Genomic DNA, 15670 nt, shown 5'->3' on the forward strand with positions numbered 1-15670 from the left:
TAATATTATGTGTATACACACTACCCCAGTGGAAAGATAAAACCAAGGCCGGCCATCCGCTCACGGGTATATATTCTCGAATCAATGTTTCTTTCCTTCTATATATCCCGCCGCCTGATGTTTGTGTGTGTGTATGTTCCCGTGTCAAATTAGATCACCATGACGACCGGCTCGCGACTCCCCCGAATAGAAATATAATAATAATAATTCTTTGTATACTTTTGGCGTGTCTGCTGCTGCTGGCCGGATAGGTATTGGTTGTTTGTTGCCGGGATGACAAGCGAGGGGGTCCCTGCTGGAATAAAAACAATGGATATATCAGATTTTTAGTGCAGTATATAAATTCCGGCAATGTTGTGCTTAGATATAGAGCTCCTTGCTATGTTTCACATGCCCCTAATGTTTTTCGTCGTGATTCTCTTTGTCAACGCTATACGCTCGGGTGCTGGGTAATAGTCGTCGTCTCAGCGGCAGCCCGGCACATTATTACAGCGCTCATTTAAATGATCGCCGCGGGCATCAGTCGTGAAATAAGAAAAAGCCCCGATATAATGTAATCATCATCATCATCATCATCATTGGTCATAAAAAAATAACCGCGTGTTCTCTTTTAATATGAAAATGATGAGGCCCAATTTGAATCGCCCGCCGAGCTATATTCCGGAGAGACACACGTATGAGAGAAGATTATCACCGACTTTTTTTTAAAAAAGATTTTGAAAAGAAACCGAAAACAACAGGGTTGAAAATTTTTAAAAGAAAGAGAGCAATTATTATGTTTGTAAGGCCCACACAATTTTATAAAAGTTTCGACTTTTTTGGTTTGGGGGTAGTATAGTCAGAAAGCTCGATTTTTTCGTTATTGAAGTATTTTTATGTACAACAGCACATACATGCATACACACACACACACAACAGCATATATATATAGAGATAATCGAGATTATAATGTATAATGTTTTTCACATGTCAAGAGTTTTGGAAAAATAATAAAAAGGTAAAAACAAGAACTGGGGGTCCAATTTTGGGGTAAGGAGAGAGACGACATTTGCCATAATTTGCATAGTCTTTGACTGGATGACTGAAACGCAAACACACACAACACAACACACAGTATTTTACAAAGTAGATGGAAAATGGGAATTGGGCCAAGAGATGGAGACTTTTTGGAAGGGTCATTACACGTTGAAGGACACCAGACTTCGGGGGGTAGTAGTAAAGGGATGTGTGTGTTGTGTGTGTGATGCACTTTAGGGGGGGGGGGGCTGGAGTTGCCATGTCAACGACTAGTTTCCACCGACAGAAAAAAGAGACAAAAACACCGAACGGGGGGGAAATGTACAGATCGATTACGAGAGAGAAGGAGACAACGTTGCGGGGGTGGATAAAAGGGAAATAGCGCGACACTTTCGATCCAACCGGAGTCGCCCGTCGCTCCTTTTTCTTTGTTTTCGAATGTCAACGTGAAAAACCTTGAAAAAAATAAGAAACAAATGACCACCGCCACCATTGCCACCACCTGGTAGAACAACAACAACAAGAGCAGGAGCAGCTAGTCGACTACAATCGTGTGCTCTGTCCGTAATAGGCTGGTTGTGGTGCGACGGCGGCCGGCTTGCCGGGCATGTGAGCGCTACTGCTGCGAGGTGGCGGCAGCATGGATAACAGCGGAGGATGAGCGGCAGCAGCCACAGCACCAGCCAATTTGGACAGCTGACCGGTCGAACCGGAAGAAGGAAACGAGGCCTGGCTGACGACCGGTACGTTGCGACACTTGATGAGCCATTTGATGATTCGAGCGTTGCGTTCCACGATCGACGGCTCGCCCATTCCCGGTTGACTCCCTAAACACACAATAAGAAGAGAAAGGGTCAGATGGTAAAAAGGTACAACGGTGGAAGCCATCAACGGGTTTAAAAAAAAAAGTTACCTAACAAGCGTCGCTGGAGAGTGGCGGCCATGTCTTCCGAGTCGCTACTCTCGTACAAATTGTCCACATGGCGTCGCTTGCAATAAGAGTCGACCGAACTGACGCTCGAGAAATAGACGGGCGACGATCGGCCGGAATTGTCGATCTTCACTTCCACAGTCGACAATTTCCCGTGCTGGCCGATGGTGTCGAAAAATTGGTCCAGGTCCAGCGGAACGTCGCCGGTGAATTCCGGCGGAACGGCCGGAAGCAGGTCAGGGGCGAAACGAGATGGGCCGACATCCGATTTGGAGCGCAGAATCGCTTTGCGCCTCACTTGATCGGGGGCCGGCAGTTCGACGGTGGAGCTTTCGGCCGCCGATGGATCCACTCCGCTATCGTCCTGCCAGGGCGGAGGCAGAGTCCAGGTTTGACTAGTCTGTAATAAACCAGGAAGAGTTAATTATACAGGACCTACCAAAATATTAAAATAAAAGAAATGATACCTGGACAAGACTGGTAGTTTCGTATTTGAAACTGGGCGAACGACTGGCGTAGTCGGAGGTGGTGGCCCGTTCGCTCCGGCTGGCCCCGACACTTCCTCGGCCGCCAGCGTCTGGCCGACTGAACGGAGTTTCGCTCTCATTGGAAGACTCATCCGAGCTATTAGATCCTGAATCCAAGTGAACGCTGCTGCTGCGACTCATCCGGCTGCTTCCGCCGGATTCGCCATCGCTGCAACTTTCCAGGTCGGTGGAAGCCGAGCGGATTTTGCCACCGCGCACTCCTCCGCCTCGTCCGCGCTTGGCGTTCTTGGGCGAGTTCAAATCCGGAAGCGATTTGTGCAGGATGGGATTGCGGAGGAGCAAATTGCGCTGCGTTTGAACCGCTTCCGAGACGGGCAGGATCATCAGACTGGTCGGCGCTTCCTCGCTCTGAATGCGCCGAAAAGTGGCCGCCTGCGACTTCATAACGGCGACAACGGCGGATTGCGGCGGCAGAGTCGACGATGGCGGCTGGTGCGGTTGGTGGAGCGGCTGGCGCGGCGGCGGTTTCGATCCGGAAGCGACCGAAAAAGAGTTGACGCGTCCGCCGGCGGCGGCCGGCGTGATTTGGTGAAGACTTTGCTCTTGACTTAGCAGCCGAAGTTTGGCGTTGAGCGCCGGACTTTTGGGCGGAATGGGCGGAGGAGGTGATGGATTGTTTTTGTTCATGCGGTGCGGCAACTCGGGCGGCTGATTGCTCTGACAAATGCACGGCAACACTTCGGAGAAAGTGATGCGCGTCCTCATTTTCTTGTTGCTGGCTCCTCCGTTGGGGCTGAGGCCTCCGCTGCTTCCGCCTCCTCCTCCGCTGGAAGACGACGTCAATGTCCCCGTTTTGGGGCCGGCCGACGATTCGAAAAAGCCAATCAGGCGGCAAGTGCTTTTCGAAGGCACCAGCTTGCGGACTTGGAGGTTCTCCTCCGTCGATCCGGGCCGGCTGAGAAAGCGTTTGACGGCTGTCACGTTCAATGGCAGCGGATTGTCTTTGCGGATGGACAGGCGTCGCTTCTCGACCGGCGGCGTCGTGTAGTAGCCCTCGCGCGTTCGGGTGCCGCCGGAGCCGCTTCCATTTCCATAGGCCCCGATGGGCTCGCTGTTGGCGGCCGTGGTGGTGTTTTCCTGCTGTTGCTGCTGGAGGTGGAACTGATGGTGCGGAAGAAGTGTCGTCATGGCCGCCGTCACGGCCGGAAACACGTGATGATGCTCACGGATGCGGGCCGACGGCAAGCTCAGCATGGGTGAGCGGTTGGGGTGGTGCTGCAGCAATAGCAGCCGGTCGCCCGGACTGTAGTGCGGCAGCTCCTGTTTTCGATCCAGTATCCGCTCCGTTTTGACGTAAAAGGCTTTCGACTCTTCCAGCAATTCCACGGCCGTTTTCCGTTTTCCTGCATGCGTGACCAAAAGAAATGCAAACATTATTTTATTATTATTTATTATTAATTGAATTTAAATGTTAGTTGTAGAAATAGCCGATAGGTGGCACCATTTTGGATCGTCGCCAAGAAACGTTAGCCGACAGCCAGCGGAGAGAAATCGGAAACCGCGTTCAATCCAGGGCGGAAAAAAAGTCTCACCGAGTTTTTTTTACCATAACAACAGCAGCCCCACAACAATAGCAACAACAACCAAAAGAGGCTAAATCTTTACCCGGGGAAAAATAAACCAAAAAATTCCGGCACTTTTTGTGTTTTGTTTTTATTTTGGCCAGCTTCAGAAACCTCCCCGATGGCAGCGGAGTAGCACAAACCTCCCCCTTGTGTGGAATCATCTCTACTCCGCCCAGAAACCTCAATGTCAGCTGAGAAGCGGACGAACGAACGAACGGTGTGTCGATGCCCCGCTTCCGTTTTGACAGGTGTGTCCCACGCTGACAAGAGAACGAGCACTAAATACATCAAAACTCACACTCTCCATCGTCCTTCTCCTTTCCATCCATTTCTTTTCCGCTTCCTTCCGGACTTGAAAATAGTCCAAGTGGGTGAACACAGCCGAGGTGTTTCACCTCCCCTCGAGAAACCCGCAAAATTCTGATAAGAAAAAACTCGTTTCGTCATTTGAACAAAACACCAAATCATATTTCTTATTTCCCTCGGTTTCATTTCTACGGGCCGCCGACGTGAAACTAATAGGTGCCATTGTCTCATTTTCTTTCTTCTTCTTTTCTTAACTTCTTCTCCTGACTTTTTCCACCTCAACCACACCGGCACTGCTGCTGCTCAACATATTCCGGCGCTCTCTTTTTGTATTTTTCCCCTTTCCTGTTTCCCGGTTAGAAGGCAGCGCTCACCTGTAATGATCACGAAAATTTATGTTACGACATGCAAAGGCCACACGATAAGTTATGCGCCCCTGCGCCAAATGAATGCCTCTATTTGTTATGGCCCGATCTACTTCTTTTTTTCCTATTTTCTTAGCTCCGAAAAAATATATCTTTTTTTAAAACCAACTGCGCACACAAATCGTCAATGGAACGTGCGCTAACGGGAAATTCACAAACTGGCAGAGAGAAAACAAGAAACGGTAGTAGACGGGATGATGTGAAAGAGCTTCCGTTCTGAAGCCTTTCAACATCGTGTGTGTACAAATTTGACGCTAATCGCATCCTCTAAACTTTGTTCTTCTTCTTTTTCAAAATCCTCTTTTAAAAAATAATAATAAAAGCTTATCACTTGTGAAAGAAATTTTAAAAAATGACAATTCAATTTTAAAAGAAAAGACAAGTCGTCTGGGGTTATTTCTCTAGACTGGTATCGGCTGGAACGATATCGCTGGGGCGATAGGCGGTTGATGGAAGACGTAGGGGTGTTGCTTTTCTTCCGTGTGTGCGGTGGATGGATGAAAAATAAGGAAAAGAAAGAGATAACGAGAAAAGGGTCAATCGATCTACCTACCCCCGTACACACGTCCGCCTACCACTAGAAAACCCACGAGAGAAAAGAAAAAATGAGGCGAACCAAAGAAGAAAATACCTAAATTAAAAAAAAGAAAAACCTTCCCAAAAACAAGTGAAGCGTGAATAATGTAGCGTGAAGTTTCTTCTGTGGTTTGGGAAAGAGAAAAAAATAAATAAATAACTAATATACATAGCGTCTATGTGTGAGCTTCTTCTTCTGGCGCATATTTCTATTTTCTACCCCCACCACCACACACCAGCAATCGATTCAAACGGGGAAACAAGAAAGAAATGTTGGTCGGTCGGGAGAGGGTCGCTCTCGCGGGACTATTCTATATCGAATAGTATATGTTTGAGAGATCCTCGCATCCATCAAGTCGACGGGTCCACCAAACACAAAAAAGTTTCAAAAGTTTCTGAAACAAAACGAAAAAGTTCCCCCTCTTGACTATGAGGGGGGGGGGGGGGATGTACACATAAAATGGTGAACGATTCCTCCATTTTGGGAGAAAGATAATAAAAAGGTGTCCGTGTCACGTCTTTCAAACGCATATTTTTTCGGAAAAACATTTTTCTTCGTTCAGAAACGGGAAAGAAATGCGAGTTTTTTTAAATTTCATTTTATTTCTTTAAAGGATCCCCCGTGATGTGGTTGGGCCATGCGACCACCCGACGGTTTTTTTGTAGCTGGCTGCCCGGCGGGACTGCGCATACGACGCGGAACCTACTGGCAAACAAGCGTGATGAATGCAGGGACGCAATAGTGCACCGACTCCTTTTTTCTCCCGATACCACTCCCCCAACACACACACACACACACTCTGTGTTCTATTTTTATTTTGTTCTTTTCTTTCTCTCTCCTTTTTCTAGTTTGATTTTTTGGTGGTTGTTGCGGCGGTTAGAGGCCACACCGTAGTGGTGGTGGTGGTGGTGGAGAGGATGTGTAGGCGGACGTCAGCTGGCATTGCGGTTCCGGCAACAACGCCAATAAAAATTTCACGACCGGATGTTAATTATCGATTAGAATCCTTTGCGCCGAAATAGAGACAGAGAAAAAAGGGTTAAAGATTACATTGGAATGAAAAGAAAAAAGATAGAGCCTTTCGTGATCGGGAAAATAGTAGTCGCGGTCGAAATGGCAACCGAAATGCGAAAAAAGATCGACATCAGTCTCGGGAGAGAGACGACCTGGAAATCAGTTTTTTTTTCTTCTTTCGGTGCACACAAGTCTAATCAGGTTGCTGGGTGACTTTCTCTGTGCGCTGCGCCCGTCATAATGAGGACGAACGAACGAAACCCAAGAAAATCCAGGGGAGATTTTTCAAGGAATAATCAAGTGGGAAGAATAATGGCATAGTCTCTCGTTGACTTGTATAATATTACACGAAGAAAAGAAAAAAAAGCCATCATCATTAGGGTGTGAGAGAGAGAGAGGCCCAACACACACATTTCATCATCAGACCTATGATCTAACTCTCGTCGTGTTCCTTTATTTTCAACAAGATGTGTCTAGTTTTAAAAAGAAACAAAAGGCAAATCATGGCAAATCAATAACAACTAGTTTCCTCTGCTGGAGGCTCTACACGTTCAACGGGCGACGTGACGGCGTGCAGTCGGCAATTTTCGCCGATTGGGGTAAATGCGCATTTTTTGAATGAAAGGCAGTCACGTCCTTTTTACTTTTTTTGCGTGGCTAAAAAATTCAATTGTGAGAGAGAGACAAGGGGGGAGAGAAAGAAAGAAAGAGAAAGGGAAGAAATTGAAGAGAACAAAGCGGCTTATACTATATACGTAGCTACCCTGGCTGGCTCAACTCTCCCGACTCTGTCTGCTTGCTAAAAAAGGTTTAAGGTTATCTCACTTTTTTCAGCTTGTGGACTTGTTCCTCCCCGACCGATACTCCCGGACCCGTCTTCATCGATCAGCGTGTGTGTGTATATATATCCGGCCGGTTCATGCGCGCACGTCTCAAAAGACTTACGACTATACACTAGACACGGTAGATACATCTACTAGTCCCGCCAAATCGTGAGTCTTTCAGACGGATGGTAAGAGAGCGCTGCTACAACGGGTTGGAATCAATCAATAAGAGCCGTGCCAGCCCAGTCCTTCTGCGGCATCTCCGCTGCTACAGATGTTTGACAAGAGCCTCAGTATAATACAACGAGAGATAGAAAAACACACAACACACACAACTCTTGTCGATTGATAATCTTTTTGGCAGAGCGGTAGATTGGAAAAAATAGCAGCAGCAGCACAACATATCCATGTTTACATCTGTAGGGCTTCCATCCGCACACACACACTGGAAGGATTTTCCAACGGGCGTTGACACTATCGGGCGAAAGGTTAACAGTGGCAAGCCAAAAGAGATTGCTGGGGACCAAAAAATAACACACAAGTTCAACTCTGTACAACAGAGAGTTGGTTATCTTGGGCGAAGATATATCAAAGGCGATACTCTGCAGCCGCACAACAGCCAACACCAACGCAAAACCTACTCAACGTCAGCGAAGCCCAAAATCTTCTACCCCCCCAAAACTAGTCCCGAATCCAATTTTCTTCCCTCCTCCCGTCATCTTTTTTTTCCCTTTTCTTTATAATAAAACAAAACTTGTAATTGACTCCTCTAGCTATGACGTCAGGCAAACTGAGCCAAGATATTTTTGTTTGTTTTAAAAAAAGATTCACTTGCGCAAATAAATCAACACCTTCAAAGATAAGCAAAAGGGAAACAAACTTAAAGTAGATGGGGTAGAATAGGCTAAGTTGAAATGGAAAAAATAAATGATTCTATTTGTTCTTTACCCGAGAGTTTGGGAGAGTTGTTGGGATGCAGCTGGATCACGTGAGGAGCCGAGTTGATATTATTGAGCGTCCGCAGTGGTCGTGCCAGAGGAGTCGTCGGGACAGCTGCGGGATCGGCCGAGGACGCATGCGTCGTCGACATCATCATCACGGGGGTGTGTTGTCTTGTGTACGTTGTTTTGTTGCAATAAATGACTTGACTTTTTCCTCCTTTATTCAACTCTTCTTGTTCTCCATCTCTTTTTGGTAAGGTCATTCTCTTTGCCTTTTATGGGTGACGTCTTCTTTGCGTTCGTTCGTTTTTTCACGGGGACTCGATAGTTTTTCGTCCACTTTCTTTCTGGCTTATTTGCAGACGGCAATTGTTTTCGACTGATAGACAAGGCTCTGTGTGTGTGTGGAATCTATTGGGAACCGGTGGACTCGAGTCCGTCTGATAAAGTTCTCTCAACTGGTCCCGATCGGGATTGGTGGTCGCTTGATTCCACCAGCAGCAGCTCAGCCATAGTGGTGTCGTCGGTTGACTCTTGGGAGGATCCTTTTTCTTCTTTCTTGATCCTTTTGGTTATTTTCTCTCAAGATCCGGAGCCATCTCGATGGATTTAATCACATCATCCATCCATTTCTGAAAGGGCCGACCAGCTATTCTGTAAAAATCAGACAAAATTGCATTACAAACAAGGAAAAAGTAAATCTCAATACAATCTGGCAACTGTCAGAGAGAATTAAGACAAAAACAAAACCTTTATTTTTTAAAAGAAGAAAACAAATGGAAAGCACAGGGGTTTGTCTTACGTGTGTCAAGGCAGTGCACACACACACAGGCCGTTTTGGTCCACCCGAGTGAGAAAGACAAACAAACACGCAGAGTTCAATGCTACAAGAGAAAAGTGTCGGAGACACACACACACAACTTTCGCGTTGTGTTTAATCAAGGATCCTGAAACGTCACGTCAAACGTCGGCTGCAAATAAACACGTGATGATCCTCCCTCACGGCTGAAAAACGTTCAATTTGGCAATTTTTGGCACGCCATTCTGCGTTAACATCATTAAGAGAGAGAGTCAACTCGTCGTCAGAGTCCAAGTCACACGTTTTCTTTCTCTCACACACACCGCAATTAAATATTAGAAAAGCAGATGAAAACTAAATCGCTTTTCCCGTTTCACCAGCATGTATGTGCTGCTGTGTGCATTCAATAATGGGACGACACGCTCGGTCGATTATTACGGGCGTACTCGTTGCTTGGCTTCACACACAGGGAAAGGCTCATAAAACATCACCAAGTTACTCTCACACAAGTCGACAGTATATTAAATGAAGTTTGCTACGACAGAGACGAAACGTCAATTGAATCTTTGGGTCTAGTCACGTAGGTTGCCTACATATTGGGCAGCACGTTATTGTAACCTGGAAATTATTATTCACCCCCGCCACGACAGACAACAACTCATATAATACTCTATAAAAGTCTTATACGTTCAGAGTCGTCACGACAACAGCAATCAAACATAAATTTCATTCTTATTCGACCTTTTGTCGTTAAACCAGGAGCCAAGACTCTTTTGGGGGGGAGGATTTTCCAAAATACTAATAAAAAGAAGATAACTAAAAACACACACACAAAGCTGCAGCAGCTTACCTGGATTTTTTCCTTGACGATGGAACGCGTCACGAATATAATCAGATGAGGGTTAAAAATAAAAGAGGGGATTAAAATAAAACCCAACTTCTTCTTCTTTTAAAAAAAGGTTTTTTGTTTTTTAAGAACCGGTGAAAGCAGAAAGACCTAACTGCACGACATACAAGAGCAGACTGCACGGTTTCGACCACGAGGACTCCCTGGTATACCTGTGTCTGTCTGTACCGAAAAGAAGAAGTAGAAGAGAGAGAGGAGGATATAATAATATTGAAAAACTTGAGCCACCACCACAACCTGAAAAAATAAAAACAAAAATGGTGGCGCCATCCTGGCGGTGAGAAATGGCAACTCGTCATTTCTTTTCGGCCTACTAAGCAGCAGCCCTTTTCTAGACTCTTTTGTTGGATGCACATTTTCTTTCTTTTTCAACTTGTCTAGCCTCTTTTCTTGTTAATAAGACCCTCCCTTCATCTCTCCAATCGTCGTCAAATCAAATGGTTTATTATTTTTGACCAAAAAGTCTTAACTTGGAAGAAAAAGTTAGCGATGATGCATCGCTGAAAAGGCTTACCCGCAGGCGATTCCAACAAGACGATTCGATCCTTTCTGAATTCTGACCTCAAAATGGCAAACTCGTGCCAGATCGTGCGACGTATTAATATGTAATGGCCTCCCCTCCGCCTACCAACGGTTTTTTTTTCTTCCTTTTATGTATCTCAACGTTCACTGAATGTTCACGCAATGCGATCAGGGGGTCAGCAAAGGTTAATCACTCATTTCTGGAAAATATAAACTGGCCGAGAAAATAGAAAGGATGAAAATGGAAATTAATTATGGCTGCCAAATCGGACGAACGTCGTGTGCTCTGTGAAATTTTAGTGACAACAACAACAACGGGGAGAAACTGTGAAGAGATGTTTTCGGTAACGGTTAACTGGTTTTCTAGTTGTTTTTAAGGGAAGACGATGGGTCGCTCAGAAAACCAGTGGGGGACTTTTGATGACAAACAACTCGACTCTTCTCGCTGCTGGATGCAAAAAAAAAACTCGGCTGTGAGAGAAATACAACACCGAAAAGGAGTTCTTTCATTTAATTTTATTGTTTATATATTTTTCTTTTTTATTTTATCTTCGCCCTGTTTGTTGAAGAAGGAAAAACAAGAGAGCGACGAGATTCGCTGCCTGCGGGCTTCTTCTCTTGCAACTCACCTGCGTTTCTAATACTAATTATCCATCTCCCCTCCTTCCATCCTTTTTCTTTAGGTAGTTTTATCACTTCACCAAAATCTTCTTCAGCTTGCTCATTTACAAACAATTCAATCAACTGAGTCACAGAGAAATGGAACTCGAGTTAGATGGAAACAATATTATAGGCACGTAGTAACTAAAAAGTAGGTCTAGTGTCTCATTATCAGAACTCTTTTGTCAATGGTTGTTATTTCATTTTTCACGCGGGAAAACAAAGAGATGAGACGGACGAATATAATATTCGCACTCTACGATCTCTCCTTTCAAATCTAGACGGGGGTCAAACTGCTGTGTGCGATAGTGTTTCGCTATTTTGTTTGTTGTCAGCGGCAAGTAAACCGTGACATTTTCTTATTGGCGCTGATGTTATTCTTGTTTTATTCCCGAAAGGAAACTCGTCGGTGTGCATTTCTTGTCGTCATCTTCAAGGGTTTTACGCAACATCAGACAGGCATTAGCAGCAGTAGCGGTATATCGCGTGACGGATATATTAGAAGTGTATATATTTCAAAGAAGAAGAAGTACAATTACAGACTGCGCTGCTGATATTATAATGCATTGCACTCCAGTTGACGGGGAGGAAACGTTAGGCTTCAATGGCGTGTGTCTCCGGACGACCGCAACTGTGCGTACACAACAAATTTCTAGAGGAAAAAAGAGAAACGCGGGTTCACGCTCGTGCTGTCAGTCTTGAGCTAGACACATCCAGCTTTAGTACTTGCCGAGCGACAGTATTTCCGAGAAAGAACAAAAAAGGGCCCTCCTTTGACTATCTTACGGTATAATAACGGAATTTTTACATCAAAAGATTCAATAATCCTGTTCGTAAAGTTTGAAATCACGTTACAATATCTCAAATGGTCAAATGACCAGAGTTGACCGAGACCAGATCTATGAGAATATTACATCAACGCAGTTTGATATGCATAGCACCACACGGATCTTAGTTTAGTTGATTGGTGACTTTCCAAATAGGAAATAAAACTCGTTTGGGGGCTTCTTTTCTCTTCATTTCGAAGTTCACGCATCAGATTAACGTGTATGGTCATCGGACCGTTCGAAAATTTTCAGTCGAACATGAAACTACCCGTCATTATTCACGAGTGGCTTCGCGTAAAAACGGATGTCCGGTTGGCTGACCGATTCAACACCTCCCATCACGCAAAGAGGAAACGGTCGAATCCGATTCAGACCAGCCCACAATTTAGACAAATCACGCCCGATTCTGAAAATGACAGCTCCCCATATTTAGGAAATTCGAAATTTTGTATTGAAAACGTTCTTTTTACAAGTCCGATTACAGTTGGCACGAGGAGCTTAATTAATTAAAAAGTTAAGGTGAGATACTGTGACAAATTTAGAAAATGACAAGTTGTGTTCAGGTCGATTAGCGTCAACTATCACTTGTACTGGCAGTGGCACCTTCAGTGGTTTCTTCTTCTTCTTCCGAGCCCAAAAGCCCCTAAAAGTAAAAATAGGAACAATTGAATTGATGTTTGATTCAAAAACTTGTGCAAATGCTTACCTTAATCACACCAGCCAGATATTCAGCCTCTTCAGCCAAAGGTTTGAGGACACTATTCTCAGCTTTGAGAGCATTTATTTCTGTTTTAAGACTGTCAACTTCTAAATGCAGATGTTCATTTTCCTCCAAAGCTTCAGATAAAGCGACTCTTCTTCTTTCAGCCATTGTACTGTAGTATTCAACATCAATGTCATTTTCTGCTTAGCAAAAGAAGCATTAATACAACAAAAATGGAATTGATTTGAACTAAAATGTAAATACCAGCAGTTTTAGATTTGGATTCTTCCAGTTCAATTGGATCTGTCTGAACACCTCGATCCTCCACCATATTCTTCTTGGGTCCTGTATTACTGGTCTTGTCTTCAAACACCTGGATCTTTCCTTGAATTGACGGTGTTTTCTGTTTTGATTTAAGATCCTTTCCATGATGAATAATTTGACCATGAGAACCTACTAGTCCCTTAGTTTTAGCTGATGGCTGCAAGGTTTGCAATGTAACTCGTTGTGCAGCAAAAACCTATTGAAACGGGCAGACACTTGTCAGAACATGCATTCTCGACGAAAACTGATGTTAAGAATTGCAGAATTACCTCGTCCATGTCGGCTGAATCTTCAAGTGTCGAAGGTGGAATCCCTTTTGGTAAACTGTTCTCTTTAAAAGCCAACGAGGATTGATGCTTGGACATTTATCTTGAATTGAACTAGACTCTTAATTACGGAATTTGGAAATATGACAGCGTACTTTACAAGGAATAATGGCGCGTAAAAAGTGATTGCCAGATCTCAGTTATTGATGTAGCACGCACAGCGGCACAGGGTTGTCGAATATCAATAATCAATATCATCTTTAATTAAAAAAAAATTGAAAATGAAAATTTCAAAAGAAAAATGTAACATACCTATAAGTGTAAGCGGTGAAACCGGCAAAATTCAAAAGCACAAGATCTACTTTTGCTGCTTAATGTTTTTCAAATGTGTTTGAAATTTGTAAATTCTACATTTACTGACATTAATCGTTAATTAATTTGAATAATGAATGATGAAGGTAAACGTAATAAAAATTAACTCAAAAACTGAATCAAAATCTTTGATCGCATTTATTTTTACAAAATCAAAACATTCTCGTATTCGTACAACGCGACAGCTTAAATTTGGCGACATAAAAACAATTTCATATTGAGCCATTTTCTTACAAAAATTACAGTGGAGTGAGATTAAAGCTATTTAGTGTTAAAGAGAGAAAACGATGTACGATCAGGTGTTTTAACGTGGGTGAATCCCATGGGCTTGCTTATAGAACTGCCAGGTAAAGAAGGAGGCTTATTGAAAAAACTATTAAATTTTTGACAGACATCTTCGACACCTTGTTGCAATTCCTCTTTCAATGCTCGAGCCGAGTTTTGTAGTTGGACTTGTTGGGGAAAAGCCGGAGGGATATAATGAGGATCAAAACGCGTTGCCATTACAGGCGTCGGCAAAGTAGCTACCGAAACAGTAGAAGGTTTTTCAAGATTAGGGTGAAAAGTGTTAAAGGACGAAGTTTTGGTTATCATTGAATCGCGAATATCATGGGTCGGGACGGAAACAACTTTGACCTCAGATTTTGTACTTGATGGGAGTGACGATACGTCATAGCTGTTATTACCGCTTTCTTCGGGGCTTCCGCCTAACTGCATGGTTAGGTCAGATGAATCATTTGACGTGTCTTCTGTTTGCGTCTCTACATCTTCAGTTTGGGCTATTTGAGCCGGGCAGGCCGGTCGAAAACGATGGCGATACATTGTTAATAAGTCTGCTGGACGTTCCATATTCAATCCAACGTCGTCCCAATGCTCAAAATCCTTATGAAAAAAAAAAATGTATGAATTATTATTATAACGTTTATCAGATAAAGGAACATTACCTGATCAGTATTTTCATCTGCAAATGTAATTGAAGTTAGCCGGTAGCCATGAGTAAGTAAATATTCGTGAACTAGAAAATTAATGGCTCGTTGTTCGTACGCTTTCATGGGTTCTGGTGTACTGTGGTGTGTGACGAGATTATTTTGACTGCTTGTGCTCTCTGTTTCGCTTCGGGTGCTAGCATTCTCAAGTTCAACTTGTTGAGTTAGGTTTTCTCGTAAAGCGGTGATAGTTTCCTTGGCTTTACGCAGCTCAAATTCTAAAACAGCTACACGGTCTCCTCCAGCTCTATCACCATCCTCCGAAATTGGAGCAAAGTCCAAGGAATCCAGAGTGGTTTGACTCATGGATCTTACTACAATTTTGAGTAAATGATGTAACTTGAACCATTATGATGATAAAAAGCACTAAATTGACTAAAATTACATACCAAGCATTCCAGAGGCTTTAGCAGATTTTTCAAAATTTCCTGGATTGGAGAAAAATTGCTTTAGGCATAAGATTTCATGACCTGCCTCACCCTGATGGAAGAAAACAAAAAAAATATTGCAGTCAAATAGGAAAGAATGATTTAACATGTTGCACTATATATGTTTTAAAGAAATGTGTGGATACCAGTTCAGCATAGAGCTCAAGTGCTGTTAACAATAGTCTATCTTCAATTAATTTTGCCCCAAGTTCTTCATAGCATTGAATTTTACTGAAATCAAGCTTTGTTTTAAGGTGTTCCTTTGTTAATTGGAGGGAAGACAACTCATCGTTATTGCTGAATTGCTGTCTGTTGCTAAGTGGCAAGCTTAAATCCAGGCTCTTGGTCGACATCTTTCTAAAAATATCAAATTTCATGAGATTAATTCATGCTTTAAAAATTCTCTAACAAAACACAGTTTGAATAACTTCAAAGTTTCAAATTAACGTTATTCTTATGTTACTAGCAAAGATCGTGAACACCTGGTAGACTTATATCAAATGACTGACAGCATCTAGATAATTAATAATTATCATTACTTCTTACTTGTCACTAAATTAAATTTGGTGCACCACACTATAAACGACCATACAGTAATATTTCGAAGGTTTTGACAGCATAACAAGGACTCTGAATTAACGAACAGCTGACGAAACACAAGCTCCACCCCTTTATCTGTGGCAGACGACGTTCTTTGCATCATGCTTCTATCATACACGTGAATAAAA

General features: G+C 43.5%; 3 protein-coding genes across 3 annotated transcripts; all 3 read right to left on the minus strand.

Annotated features, from left to right (window-relative positions):
• Positions 1 to 752: 752 nt before the first annotated feature.
• LOC124190382 lies at positions 753 to 10058 on the minus strand. The gene is made up of 5 exons (XM_046583025.1): positions 9798 to 10058; positions 8156 to 8802; positions 2416 to 3839; positions 1931 to 2348; positions 753 to 1844 (listed from the first exon to the last, which is right to left on the minus strand). Exons 2-5 carry the CDS (start codon positions 8409 to 8411, stop codon positions 1561 to 1563), a joined length of 2382 nt encoding a protein of 793 aa, XP_046438981.1. The 5' UTR covers positions 8412 to 8802; positions 9798 to 10058; the 3' UTR covers positions 753 to 1560.
• Positions 10059 to 12296: 2238 nt separating this feature from the next.
• On the minus strand, positions 12297 to 13339 carry LOC124190390 (geminin-like). Its single transcript, XM_046583035.1, has 4 exons — positions 13160 to 13339; positions 12831 to 13086; positions 12570 to 12766; positions 12297 to 12506 (listed from the first exon to the last, which is right to left on the minus strand). Exons 1-4 carry the CDS (start codon positions 13253 to 13255, stop codon positions 12438 to 12440), a joined length of 618 nt encoding a protein of 205 aa, XP_046438991.1. The 5' UTR covers positions 13256 to 13339; the 3' UTR covers positions 12297 to 12437.
• A 308-nt stretch (positions 13340 to 13647) lies between these two features.
• Positions 13648 to 15645, minus strand: LOC124190479. Its single transcript, XM_046583148.1, has 5 exons — positions 15482 to 15645; positions 15089 to 15299; positions 14904 to 14994; positions 14473 to 14828; positions 13648 to 14410 (listed from the first exon to the last, which is right to left on the minus strand). The coding sequence occupies exons 1-5, from the start codon at positions 15643 to 15645 to the stop codon at positions 13790 to 13792; spliced, it is 1443 nt and encodes a 480-aa protein (XP_046439104.1). The 3' UTR covers positions 13648 to 13789.
• Between the last annotated feature and the right edge of the window lie 25 nt (positions 15646 to 15670).

Source organism: Daphnia pulex, chromosome 1, assembly GCF_021134715.1.
Source record: "Daphnia pulex isolate KAP4 chromosome 1, ASM2113471v1".
In the NCBI taxonomy this organism is placed as follows: Eukaryota; Metazoa; Arthropoda; class Branchiopoda; order Diplostraca; family Daphniidae; genus Daphnia; species Daphnia pulex.

Bases quoted from the DNA above. Each gene is read 5' to 3' on its own strand.
- LOC124190479 (XM_046583148.1), bottom strand. From the start codon at position 15,645: ATGATGCAAAGAACGTCGTCTGCCACAGATAAAGGGGTGGAGCTTGTG. The intron at 14,995-15,088 runs GTATCCACACAT...TTCTTCCATCAG, and splicing joins TTGAGCTCTATGCTGAACTG to GGTGAGGCAGGTCATGAAAT. The intron at 14,829-14,903 runs GTATGTAATTTT...TCAAAATTGTAG, and splicing joins TAAAGCCTCTGGAATGCTTG to TAAGATCCATGAGTCAAACC.
- LOC124190390 (XM_046583035.1), bottom strand. From the start codon at position 13,255: ATGTCCAAGCATCAATCCTCGTTGGCTTTTAAAGAGAACAGTTTACCA. The intron at 12,767-12,830 runs GTATTTACATTT...TTTGCTAAGCAG, and splicing joins ATCCAAATCTAAAACTGCTG to AAAATGACATTGATGTTGAA. The intron at 12,507-12,569 runs GTAAGCATTTGC...TTTTACTTTTAG, and splicing joins ATCTGGCTGGTGTGATTAAG to GGGCTTTTGGGCTCGGAAGA.
- LOC124190382 (XM_046583025.1), bottom strand. From the start codon at position 8,411: ATGACCTTACCAAAAAGAGATGGAGAACAAGAAGAGTTGAATAAAGGA. The intron at 2,349-2,415 runs GTATCATTTCTT...GGTTTATTACAG, and splicing joins AAACTACCAGTCTTGTCCAG to ACTAGTCAAACCTGGACTCT. The intron at 1,845-1,930 runs GTAACTTTTTTT...TTGTGTGTTTAG, and splicing joins TCTCCAGCGACGCTTGTTAG to GGAGTCAACCGGGAATGGGC.